This window comes from Heloderma suspectum, chromosome 4, assembly GCF_057233095.1.
Source record: "Heloderma suspectum isolate Gila_16-S chromosome 4, 16-S_ref, whole genome shotgun sequence".
NCBI classification, from domain to species: domain Eukaryota; kingdom Metazoa; phylum Chordata; class Lepidosauria; order Squamata; family Helodermatidae; genus Heloderma; species Heloderma suspectum.
Window position 1 is genome coordinate 215,368,189 of NC_139461.1, and position 12,928 is coordinate 215,381,116.

The 12,928-nt window shown below is 38.2% G+C and overlaps 1 protein-coding gene across 1 annotated transcript in view; it reads right to left on the reverse strand.

Moving 5' to 3' along the window:
* Positions 1-12,928, reverse strand: part of LRRC7 (leucine rich repeat containing 7) — a 296,928-nt gene that overhangs the window by 40,632 nt on the left and 243,368 nt on the right. Inside the window, exons 20-21 of the mRNA XM_084852238.1 lie at positions 8,553-10,230; positions 4,912-5,061 (exon numbers count right to left, since the gene is read on the reverse strand). Of these exons, the coding sequence (XP_084708364.1) occupies positions 4,912-5,061; positions 8,553-10,230 (1,828 nt within the window). The remainder of the gene's footprint in view (positions 1-4,911; positions 5,062-8,552; positions 10,231-12,928) is intronic.

Here is a 12,928-nt window from a genome sequence, read left to right on the forward strand (position 1 = left end):
CATTTAAATATACATAGCAAAACAATCCTCATACAACTGTTTTCTAGAAACTAAACTTCATGCCAGACATTTCTACTGTCACAGTGGAAATCCCATAGCAAAATCATATTCTATTTCCCATCACAAATCTTAAAATAAGTATGAAGATGTAATCAATTATCCTAAAAGACATATTTAACAATGACACTATATGCTGCTCCATATTAATATGCATGTTATAAAGGCTCCAGAAAGCACAAAGGAAGGCTCCACACTCAAGAAAGATTCAAGGAGTTGGGTATATTTAGCCTGAAGAAGAGATTATTAACAAGTGATATGATAGCCATCTTTTAATATTTGAAGGGCTGTCACATAGAGAACTTCTGCTATTGGGCGATATACAAATGTAATAAAAAAGAAACAAATGATGCAGCAAATTTGTTTTCTGTTGCTCCAGAAGGTAGGTTTTGGCCCAGCAGGTTCAAATTACAAGAAAAAGTATCCAGATTAAACATTAGGATGAAGTTCCTGATGGTATAAGCTGTTGAACAGTGGAACAAATTGCTTCAGAAGGCAGTGGACTATCCTTCATTAGAGGTTTTTAAACAGAGGCTGGATCTATCAGGGGTACTGTACTGTAGTAGTAGATTTCCTGCATCAGCAGGGCTTGGATTACATCTTTGAGGTCTCTTTCAGCTCTATGATTCCATGTGATTCTTTTAATCAAGAGAAAGCCTAATTTACAAACCAGAGAAACTGGATTTAAGAAGATCGATGGGCGTTAAAGTCAATGGCACAATTAGCCTAAACCAGAGGTGGGCAACAGGTCGCCCACAGGCTATGTGCACCCCTCACTGCTCCTCAGTGTGAACCCTGCTGCCTTAGAATTCAGTGGCAGTAAAAAAATTTAAAAACCCAGCCCCAAATAAGCCATTTTAGTGCTATGGAGTGCCCCAAAGGTCAAATTTAGTGTACGAAGTAAAAAGCTACATTGACCCTTGCAGCAGTTTGGCATAGTTTGTCACCAAACAAACTGTTGGCAGCAAACTGCTGATTTTTCCCCTGTGGAATGCGGCCCACTGGGGAATGCCCCCTGGACCTAAACCCTTCAAAGTATAATCAAAACGTTATGTTACGTGAATACTTGTAGAAGCAGTATTTATCTCAATTCCCTTACTTTTGTTATATGCGATTTTAGTGATATCAGCCCTCCTGATGGAGGTAGAAGTGCTTCACCTGTAAAGGGGGGGGGCATGGTTAAAATATCTAAGTCAAGTCTTCTACTGGTGGTTGCTCATCAGCTGTATGTCCATTGAGGAATCATTTTGGTTCTTTTCCCAACAGCTGGGTCTCCTTTCTGCTTTACTGTGGTTTGGGAGGTCAACAACCTGTCTCTCTATAACAACCTTCCTCAACCTGGGCTCCTCCAGATGTTTTGGCCTACAAATCCCATCAGGCCCAACCAGTAGGACCAATTGCCAGGATTGATGGGAGTTGTAGGCCAAAACATTTGGAGGGGCCCAGATTGGGGAAAGTTCCCCTATAACCTGTTTTAGAAGCACTCTGCTGAAATATGTAAGTTTTTACGTTGTGTTATAGATGTTGGTGATCATCTTTTATTCTGCTGGTGACTTCATCATACACCAGGATGATCAGTTTATGGTTCATCAATGGGAACTCAACAACAGGAATAATGACAGGTGATTCTGCCCTGGTAGCTAGGAATACCTCTCCAGATTTTGAGATAAAATAGCCATTAGAGTTTGGAAAGATTATTACGCTTTGCTTAATATTTGTAAATAAAACTAATATCATAAAGACAAGGTAAGTTTCCAGTGTTCCCCAATCCAAAGGAAATTCTGTAATATTGTCTCAGAGCTTCTCACACACTTTGGGTGTGTGGGGAGCACTTAGCAATATGCAGGTGATGATCTAGAAGGTAATTAATACATGAAAATGGCATACAGTACATGGATCATACTTGCATATGGACCATCCTTCCATATGTTTCCTAATGGATTATTAAAATTAAGCCTCAGCTCCTCTAACAACTGCATTTCAGTAACTTCAGCATTGTTGAATGGGCCTCAACAATATGTACCTAACATCTAATGTTGTGTATTTTTATTTACATATATTTATATATAATTTGTTATCTTTAATATACACATGCATTCTGTTTGTTGAAAACAGGAATGTAAATGCATTTTTATCTTAATCAAAAACTATATGTATTTTATAACTAATAACCTATTTTACTTGTCAATGTAAATGCTCTTATGAATGATACTGATGGGAACTAAATAAAGGGAAATGGATCTCTTAAGAAAGTTTTTTAATTGACAAACAGAAAGAAAAGTTATGGCCCCATTAAGGTGTGGACATTCATTTTTGACATTTTTAGTCCCTAGTTGACTTGACCATTAGGCAAGTTCAGGTGATGTGTGTCAGATACCAGATGTTGGGATACTTTTAAAGGGCAGCAAATTGTCAATGATTTACAATGCAACCCTATGCCTGTATACTCAGAAGTAAACTCTATGAGGTTCAATGGGACGTACGCCCAGGTAAGTGTGCATAAGATTGCAGCATTTTTTATTATATTTTTACCACAGTTTTGGAGATTTGCTAATGTGAGCTTCCTCTGCTTGATATTCAGTGATTGCTCCCACCTACTGCAGTACCCATACCATACCGCAGGCATTTCCTGATGGTCCTCTGTCCAACAGGTGACACATTGGGGGGGGAGGCACAGGGGCCTGCAGTGGGAAGCGATGGGAAAGCCCCATTGCAAAGTGACCTTCTTCTTGCACAAAGTATGAATACAAACCATAGCCTTCAAATAGAAACTGGATTAACATTTTCAGAACACCAGAGAGAATCCAAGCCCCCCACCCCCCGCAAACTATTCCAGGATTACCAACAGACATCACCTTAAAAACTATATAGTACTATTGAAAGATTTTAAGGTCTAACATTCATTCCTTAGTTATTCTAATTTCCTGCACATATCCAGAAATGCAAAATCAGCTAGATAATACTGGGAAGAAGATACATGGCAGTGGGGAAATGAAAGTATTAATGAGTCAGTGATAAATTTACATTTACTTGCAGCAAGTTATATATTGCTTGCTTTAAATACAAGATTTCACTCTGACATATATCAGAGATAGTGTCTACAACAGATAGTAACAGTATAGCAAAAGTTGAAGTCAGAGACATAATTTCTTGGTTATTTATTTACGTACAGAGGGCCATTAGCCCATTCCAGCAATACCCTAGGCTCTTCAGTATATTAAGAAAAAGAACCATGCACTGGAATGGATATTCATCAAATTATTGGAAAGGAGGATTACCTATGATGCAAATTCTGAAAGAACTTACATTACTTTTTCAATTGCCTGTGTAGCTGGTGTTGATTTAGTTATGGGAACTAGAAACACAAACATGCCAGCCTGTAACATTCTAGATTAGTAGGATGTACATTAATCAAATGTTAAACTGGTAAAGATAGTTTAGTAGTGTGTGAGTAGTAAATAAAAGATGGTTGGTGATGAATTACATGCATATTTTTTAGCTCAATCTGTGTCTTTTAAAATGTTTTAATTATTTTAATGTAATGTTTTATTCTTTTATCTTGTTGTTCAACACTCCAAAATCTTTGATGTGGAACGGTGTGTGTATGTGTGTGTGTGTGTGTGTGTATATATATATCTATATATAGATATAGATATATATCACAATGTTGAGCTAAAACATCCAGTGTTTTAATCATGGAATCATATATTTAGGACTAGCAGGAATATCACAGGTAGTCCAATTTGTACATGTGGACAAAATTCTACAGACCAGTCTCTACCACCCAAATGCTTAGCTAGCTATACCTCCAAACCTTCAAAGAAAGCAATCTCACTTTCCTAGACTGCTGTTTTCAGTGCCTAACACTCACGTGAGGTTATGATTGCCTCTGCGACTGACAACTATAACTTATTACTTAATACTTAATCTATCCTATTGCAATTTAGATCCTCTAGCTCATATTCTTCTCTCAGTAGCAGTGAAGAACAATTGTTTTTTTGTCTAGGTGTCTTTTTTAAACACACTAATGGTTTCTACTGTGTTAATGTATATCAGCTATTCAATTAGTAAGCGGGCCTACGTATTTGTGGTCATGATTTCACTTTGATGAATGACACCTTGATTTGGTACAATTTTGAAAAATGCTATTGGAATATGTCCTGACTGGATTACCTTAGAACAACTATTCCAAATCTGATGTCCTCCAGATGTGTTGGGCTGGGGAATTCTAGGAGTTGTAGTCCAACACATCTGAAGGGCATCCGGTTCCAGGGGAAGCCTGCCCTTAGAGACTTAAATAAATGAAAACGTATGTTTACATACAACATATAGTTCATTCCACAATGGTCTACATACAGAAATACATCAATATAATAAAAGGTGTGAATAGGACATTCATTTTGAAATTTCACTACAATGATAATTGTAGGCTGATCTTTAACTAGGCCACTGAACTGCAGCATTTGTAGGCCCCTGCTCTTATGATGTCATCCTAAGTGATAACATAATTTGTGATGGAGCTTTCCTAACATTAACCATCTGAACCATTCTAACACCATCGACATTATTAAGCATCTACAACATGAAACATGGTCCTCAGGCCTCTCTGGCTAACATGACTACATCAGTCTGCAAAAGAAGAGCAGAAAGCAGCATGACTGTCACGTGGTGAGCCAATTACTTGAAGAAGCAAAGATGCTATGTAGGCAAATTATGTTAGCAACTTTGCTTTTTGAATTGCTTTTGGGACACAAGCATGAACAATATGCAAAAGCTTTAAAAAGAAAAGGAAAGAGAGAATACGAAAACTATTGTTATGTGCTGTCTGATATGTTCAGGCTATCTCATACTTACTTTCGGTAGAGGTAGCTCTTGATGCATTTGGTTTTCAAATTTAGATTTAGTCTGCAAGTTTAATGTCATGCTTCTGCCCTCATGCATTGCTGACAAACCTCCAGAGCGCAGCATGCCAAGGTTAACAGTGTTGTGTTTATAAGCAGCAGTCTGAGTAGAGGAAATAACAACCACGTGACAGGATATGAACACACATGCTCAGTAAGAGGAAATATTGCACATATATGACTAACTTCACATGGTCTCAAGTAAAGCAAACAAACAATACCAAGAAATAAGTAGCTTTTTTATGCATGCACTGAGTCAGACAGAAGCACATAGAGTGCTAGTTGTACATAAAATGGTTACCATATAAAGACATCGACAAAAAAGGCAAACAAGATATTTTATACTGATGGCCTCTAAAATGTGTTTAATACAAATATATTGTTCCTTTATGCTGGAGGAAGCATTATCTTGATATGCTCTCTAAGCCAATTTACAATAAAAAAAATTCCATTTAATCTTGGCAAGTAATTCATTGGGAAGAACATACAAGAGGGTTCTGTTCTATATTGTGTACTTCACAAAACTGCATCACAGATCTCTGTAGTTAAAGTTTTAAACAGTCAAAGAAAATAGTAAATAGAGTTGCTTGTTGATTAGCTAAACTACACAAGAGCATGATGTGGCTAGATATTTGCATTTTTCTTATATATTATATTAGCTGCTGAATGACAGAAACATCTGACTCTCCATGTTTTACTTTTACACAGAACAACACAAAACATCATTAAAATCTTCCACTTGCCATCAAGGGCTGCCCCTTAAAAATGATTCCGCACAACATGTTGCAATCGTTATATACCAGTTTTGAATCTACACTGGCAAAAGGTTATCCACTCTATACATACCATCTAATTTCCAAAAACCACACTGAGCTTAATTTAATCAGTCAGCAAATAACCTTCATGAATAAATTATTCTTGATTATATATAAAATATTACATTCATATAAAAGTATTTGTTATTTAAGCCAAGCACATCTCCAGAAAAACAAGAGCTGACCCTGAAATGTCTATGCTTCATCTGTCCATGCAAATGAAGAAGTACATGCATCTCCAAAGATGAACAGTTTTAAATCAACCACAATTACAAGGGAATACACTTCACCCTCAATGTCTGCAGATGAGACTACTGTATTAAAAAACAACAACACTTCCATCATACCCCAAATGTATTTTTAAAAAATCAATATGCCTAAATATTGATAAACATAAATAGATATTTGCATCCATAATCAAATTTAACTCTTGTCTAGAGAGCTATAACTGTGTAGCATGCTCTAGGTACACCAGATATGCTTACTGCAAATAGCATGTTTATACGGCACAAGAGGACAATAGCTAAGCCTAATGCTTATACTCTGTACCAACAAAGGTGAGTTTACACCAACATGTCCTTTGTAAGAGGAGTGTACTTAATATAAAAGATTAACATCAGTTCCATGGTTTCTTACAGGCGCTAAGCATGTTTCTCTCTCTAAAATGAGACCTGTATAACAAAGATCTGTGAAGATAATTGGTTCAAAATTAAATAAGATAAATATTTACACTGGAGTATTTCGATAATTTCATGATGATCAGGGGAATATATATATATATATATATATATATATATATATGAGAAATGTCTGAAGTTACACGTGTTCATATGCCCCAAGCTAATTCCAGACATCTACTATCTAATGTTAACCAAAATCATTCATAATTGAACTTAAAATTCTAGGCAATATAAGAGTCAAAGGAAGGACTAGATGGACAAAATAAATAAAAGAGAAAAAGTGAATTCCACAGCCAGAAAAGACTGCTGAAAAAGTGTCCAAGGCTGAGCGAGTCTAAATAAGAAGCATACCATTCAACAAGTCCAAGATAATGCAAGCCAAACTAAGGCCAATACGTCAGGGTGTGGCTTCGCAGTCAATGTCCTTCTCCAATTTCTTCGTGATACTTTTTTTTCTTTTACACAGTGCAGCCCTAAGGTTGTAGCTACACTGAGCAGGACACTGGTTTCATAATCTTTTCTCCTCCAACGGTTTTCTCACTGAAAATTGCCCATTCCAGCTGCTTGTACCCTCATTGGGGAAAAGAGATGAGTGCCTGCATTTTGTAAGCAGTCTATATGTTTTGAGGGGGGGCAGATTTGCAGTGGAAAAATGTCATATGGGGAAGATTAAGAAACTCCTCTTCCACTGCACTAGTTTTCCACTTCAAATTGCAGGTGCAATGGTTGTACTGTGTAACAAAAACTAGGCACAAAAAAGAATCCTGGCACTACATGTAATTTTTCAGACTACATGCCATCTAAATGTTTTCTGGATATTTCAGTTATTGCTGTAATGTATTTTACTCATAAGGGAATAAACAACGATTTCCTTATCATCATTCCAAATAACACAATAGTTCATTCTTAATTCTTCATAGTTTGTAAACGCTATCTGATGTCAATGAGTGCATTTGCACATTTATCGGATAATGAGTGGAATCCAATGTTGCATGAGTGGAAGTGCTCACGTATGAGAACCCCCTACCCTTGTATGAGAATTCTCCTTCTCCCCTCCCCCTGTAGCCCCCAATGCCCCCTGCCAAATCAGTTCCAGAGGGTCCCCCAACCCACCAGAGCAGATTCTGAGGGCATGTGGACTAATTCCTGTCAACAAAGGACTTCCTTGGATTCCACTTAATACATGTTAATTTACAGCGCAATCCTAAATATATCTACTCAGAAGTAAGTCCTCTTGAGTTCAATGGGGCTTGCTCCCAGGTAAGTGGGGATAGGACTGTAGCCTAGGAAAGTCTTTCTAACATATATTTAGAATACAAGTTATATTTGGTCTCTCTTGAGCCTTTAGGTATTACAGCATCAGAACCTATGCACTTTTGGAAATAAGTGAAATTCAAACTAAATAACTTACTTCCAAGTAAATAGGTTTAAGACTGAAGTAACAGAACATAAGTAATGTAACTTAATCCTTGATCAGAAAGGCTAAATGTTCTACAAAGGATAAAAGAAACCCAGAATTAATCCAATAGCTCTCATGCATACATAGTGAGCACATGTCTTTGTGCACAGGACTTGTCCTTATCAAAGAAAACAGAGCAGCTTCTGCAGTTGTATCCCGGAGTTCTGCTGAGTTTTGGACTGAGCCCATTAACTATAAGCCTACCTAGGTTAAATATTCTCATTATTTTTGCCTTAGAAGTTGTATTTAATATTTTCCTTATACACTGTAAAAGCTAACGAATAACACATAAAAGTATTTTTAAATGCAATACTGTTTTGATATCATGCTTGATTTAAAAAAAAAGTTTAATAAATAATCCACTACTGAGGCTAACACTACTAGAAGTAGAGATTATTTTGCATTTTTTAAAAAATCAGTGCTATATCTGGGAAGATCTTCCCTAGTTTTCACCCAAGGAACTCTGATACTAACTCACTGAGTATAAATCTTTACAAAATAGACTTCATGGTTTATTTGTTCATAACACAAATCTGGGAATTATTATTGGATAACATATTAACCACTGCAAACAGAAACTTTTGATATATAAAAATATAAAAAACTAAAGGCATTAATTGCAGAGAAATGCCAAACATACCCTGTCTAACCTTCTAGCTTCTATATGTCTAAGTAGCTGTTGTCTCCAGTCAGCGGGCATTTTACCACAGCTCTCATTTCCCTTCACAGGGGTAGGCCTTGTCTTTAAATCAGTGTTATCTGACGGCTTGTCACCATAGTTACCCAAGTTATAGTCTGATGGTATCTTTTCCAACAAAGCTGCCATTGTAGGCCTAGCTGAAACTGGCCTGGTTTGGGAGGTACCATAACTCTCTGTACTGTAGCTTCTTGCAGATAATGGCCTCCTTTGTGTAAGGTTTTTAACTGGAAAACTTCCAGACTGGGCTTTCACTTCTTGATATGAAGGGTGTTCATCTTCATACCTGCCATTTCTTTTGAGGAACTGGGATTCAGATACTGATACACTGCTTTGGCGTTCCATAGCTCCTCTATACTGATGTCTGTTATACCTATCGCTCTGAGGCAGTTCGTGCGGTTCACTGACTCTTCTATACATTGACATTTCTGTGGAACTGGCCAATGAATCTGCTCTTCTCAGAAATCCAGCCCTTGATCCCTGACTTGAGAACTGGGTATTGACATTCTCCTCATTAACAGAAGGCTGAGAGAATGAAAACATGTGCTCCATGGGTGGATATCCCCGGTAGGCCCTTGGGCTAACCAAATCCTTGGAGACATTTTTAGTCTGCTGGGGAATGTATTCTGGAGTATGTTGAAAAGGTGGTGGTATCCTCTTTTCTGCTTTCAATTCCACTGATCCTTGAGGATTAAAACTTTGGTCAAACTGGTACACTTTTTTAGTCACAGAAGGCTTTTGCTGCTGCTGTACCTTGACACTTCCATAGGTCAGCAACTCATCATCGAGCATTGGTACAGACTGGCTACGAGACATACTAGACATTCCATGTTCTGGCCCCATCATTTTATCTGGCCTGTCATGTATTCCTGCATTGTCAGTAGTAGCTGCATAGTTCTCTAGTGGTATATTATAAACTTTATATGCGCCAATATCTATCTCATCTATACTTTGTGACTTCTTAAATCTACTCGCCTTCAAATCTCTCATCATTGGGGAAAGCCTCTCTGTACTCTTGCTGATGGAAATGACACTTTTTGATGGCTCCGGGCGACAGTGAATATGCGAGAACACATTACTAATACTTCTATTAGCATTTGAATCATGATACTCCCAAGATGTTCCTGGAGAAAAAGTGCTAGTTATTTCAGGAGAATCTTTAACAAGATCTTTCCTTTCAGGTAAAGGGCTGGTGGTAGGGGTGCTCTCCAGCTTAGAAGGAAAGGCTGTCCTGTCTTCAAAGGGGCTAGGGGTTCTTGTCCAGTTCTGCCAAGGGTTTGATGGAGGCACTTCTGATTCAGGTGTATTTCTGAGAGTGGGCTGTTCAAGTTCAAGGGGAATACCAACTATCCTGTCTTGCCTAATTAAAGGCCTGCGTCCATGAGCAGATGTGCTTCTTGATTTAGAGCTTAAGAGGGGGTTAGTGCTGGGATTCTCCACCATGCTCTCCTCTGCTACAAATCCTGTGTTATCATAGTGAGAGCCATCATTCCAGCTGTCAGCAAAGGTGTCACTCATTGGACGCCTATCATTATGCTGCTGTAAGTTTCCTGCTGGAGCAGACTCCCGCTGGCTGAGCAATGGCTTTGTCTCAAGAGGCTGGGGAAAAGACTGGACAAGCCTGCAAGAAACAAAGATAAAAACAAACCTGTATCAGAAAAGGAAGCCATCGGAGCAGAACAAAATGCTAACGAAATCCCTTACCATCACTGCGTGTATAGGTTAACCAGGATGCTAATGAATGGAAGCTTTAGCTTGCTTGGAGTGGAATAATAAAAACAGTTGGGGAGACTTTGGAAAGCTGTCAATGCCAGCATTAGATACCTCTGAGTAAAAAATAAAAATACATTTCGATGCTCTTGACTGCACCTAACATGTGAAGTGAAAAGCAGAACTGAGGATTAGAGTGAAACAACATGTTATTGCACAGAAAGCCAGCCTTGTATGCTGTTTTCTTTTAGCACCTTCAAAGCTTTGCAATTGAGGCTTCTATTATGAAAATCTTGCATTCCGCCATATTGTGGAGAAAAATGTAAAAACATGGCACCACAGTTTCGGCAACTTATCAGACTTTTCACATGTTTTTGATAGGAAGCTGAAGAGTATTCCCTCCTTAATACCTTTAAAGACCATCAAATATTTTAGAAAAAGCGAATTAATTATCTATATTAGGGTTTTCACCTTACCCAAGAAGGAAAAAAAAAATCCACTGTTCATATGAATTTGTTAATCATGCACATGATTACTAATTACAACTTGATAAATTTGTGGCAAGAATGTCAAGTCTACAATCCTCCATCCCCCAAAACCTATCATTGACTAGTTTATAAAACTATTAGGTAGGGAAATATAAATAGTTAGGGAAGGGAAATGTTCTTATTAGGCAGGGAAATAGAAAGCTGCCTTAACCACTGAAAAATGGAAAGGCAGGGTATAGATGTTTCACATTAAAAATAAAATAAAAGCAGTATGAGAAACAGTTGAATAGAGAAAAGGACTCTTCATATTAAACTTAACAAAGTTCATTAGAACAGTACTGTGAATACACATTTTTCAAATGTCTTACTTTAAACAAGCTCTTCGGTGAGTTTGGGCAGATGATATATCAATTTATTTGACCTGTTCTCAAAGATTTTAGAAGATTTGTTTTAAAAGTTCAGAAAATATTTTGTATAAGCGAATTATAAGGGGCACAATCAAACCAAGGTGAAGCACTTTTAAGTCCCATCAATATGCTTAAGCATCTTCCATTGGTATCAACGGAAATTGACTGGTTGATTGAGGGTGCAATCCTATGCATGTTTAGACAGAAAAAAGACCTACAAGTCCCAGCATTCCCCAGCCAGAATGCTGGGAGTTCTTGGACTTTTTTCTGTCTAAACATGCATAGGACTGCGGCCTAAAAGTATTTATAACCCACCCTTCATCCTAGCGTATCAGGACAATGTACAAAAGGCATAAAAACCAAAATATGCCACAATACAATAAAATCATAAAATGTATCACAGTAAAAGCACATCAAAACATAAAAATAGCAGAGCAAACGAAACAAACCAGCAAATACTTTAGAATGCCTGGGCAAATAATTAAGTTTTGGCCTGGCACTGAAATGATAGCAGCAATCACACCAGTCAGGCTTTAATGGGGAGGGCATTCCAGAGATAGGGCTCCACCCCAAAGAAGCCCCTCTGCCTAGTTGCTACACAGTGAATTTCCCCTGGCAAAGAAACCCTGAGAAGAGCCTTCTCTGAAGGTCTTAGGATACAGGCAGGTGGAGAGATTCTCCTTCAGGTACTTAAACAACAGCACCTTGAATTGGGCTTGGAAGAGAATAGGCAGCCACTGTAAGTCTTTAACAGCTGGTAAAAATATGCTTCCCCCTGGCTGTACCAGCTAAAATTCTGGCAGCTGCATTCTGTAATATCTGAAGCTTCTGAATCATCTCCAAGGCAGTCCTACATAGAAAGCATTACAGTAATACAATCAGAAGGTTACTAGATCATGGATCATCATAGCCAGATTTTCCCTGCCCAGGAATGGTCATAGCTGGTGAACCAGCCAAAGTTGATTGAAGGCACTGTGTGTCACTGAGGTCACCTAAGCCTCAAATGAGACTGCTCAGTCCAAGAGTATCCCCAAGCTATGTACCTGCACTTTCAGGGGGAGTGCAACCCTATCTAGAAAAAGATATACATCTACTTATTAACATGAGAACCATCTACATGAGAACCACACTGCCTCTTTCTTGTCCGAATTCAGTCCCTCCTGATAGAGCTGAGTGTCATCAGCATACAGATGACACTTCACTCCAAACCTCTTAATGACCTCCCCCAGTGGCTTCATATAGGTGTTTAAAAGCATGGGTGACAAGATGGAACCTTGTAGAAACCCACAGCATTAATGCCTTGGAATCAAGCAGAATCCCCCCCCACACACACACACACACAATGCAACTTCCTGAAACTGACCCTGAAGGTAGAACCTCCATATAACTGTGCCTCCTACTCCCATCCGACAGGGCTGTTCTAGCATTCATTCATTTTATTATATTTACATTTCTTACAATGATATTAAAAGCCATTGAGAGATCAAGGAGAATTAGCAGGGTTACACTCCTCGCCGTCTTTCTCCAAACAGAAGTAAGCCATCAGGGCAACCAAGGCTGTTTCAGTGCCAAGCCTGGATCTGAACCCAGACTGAAATGGGTCCAGATAATTTGCTTCATCCCAAAGTATCTGAAATTGAACTGACTCCACCTTCTAAAGCACCTTGCCCCAAAACATGATACTAGAGACTGGACAATAGTTTATTTATTGATT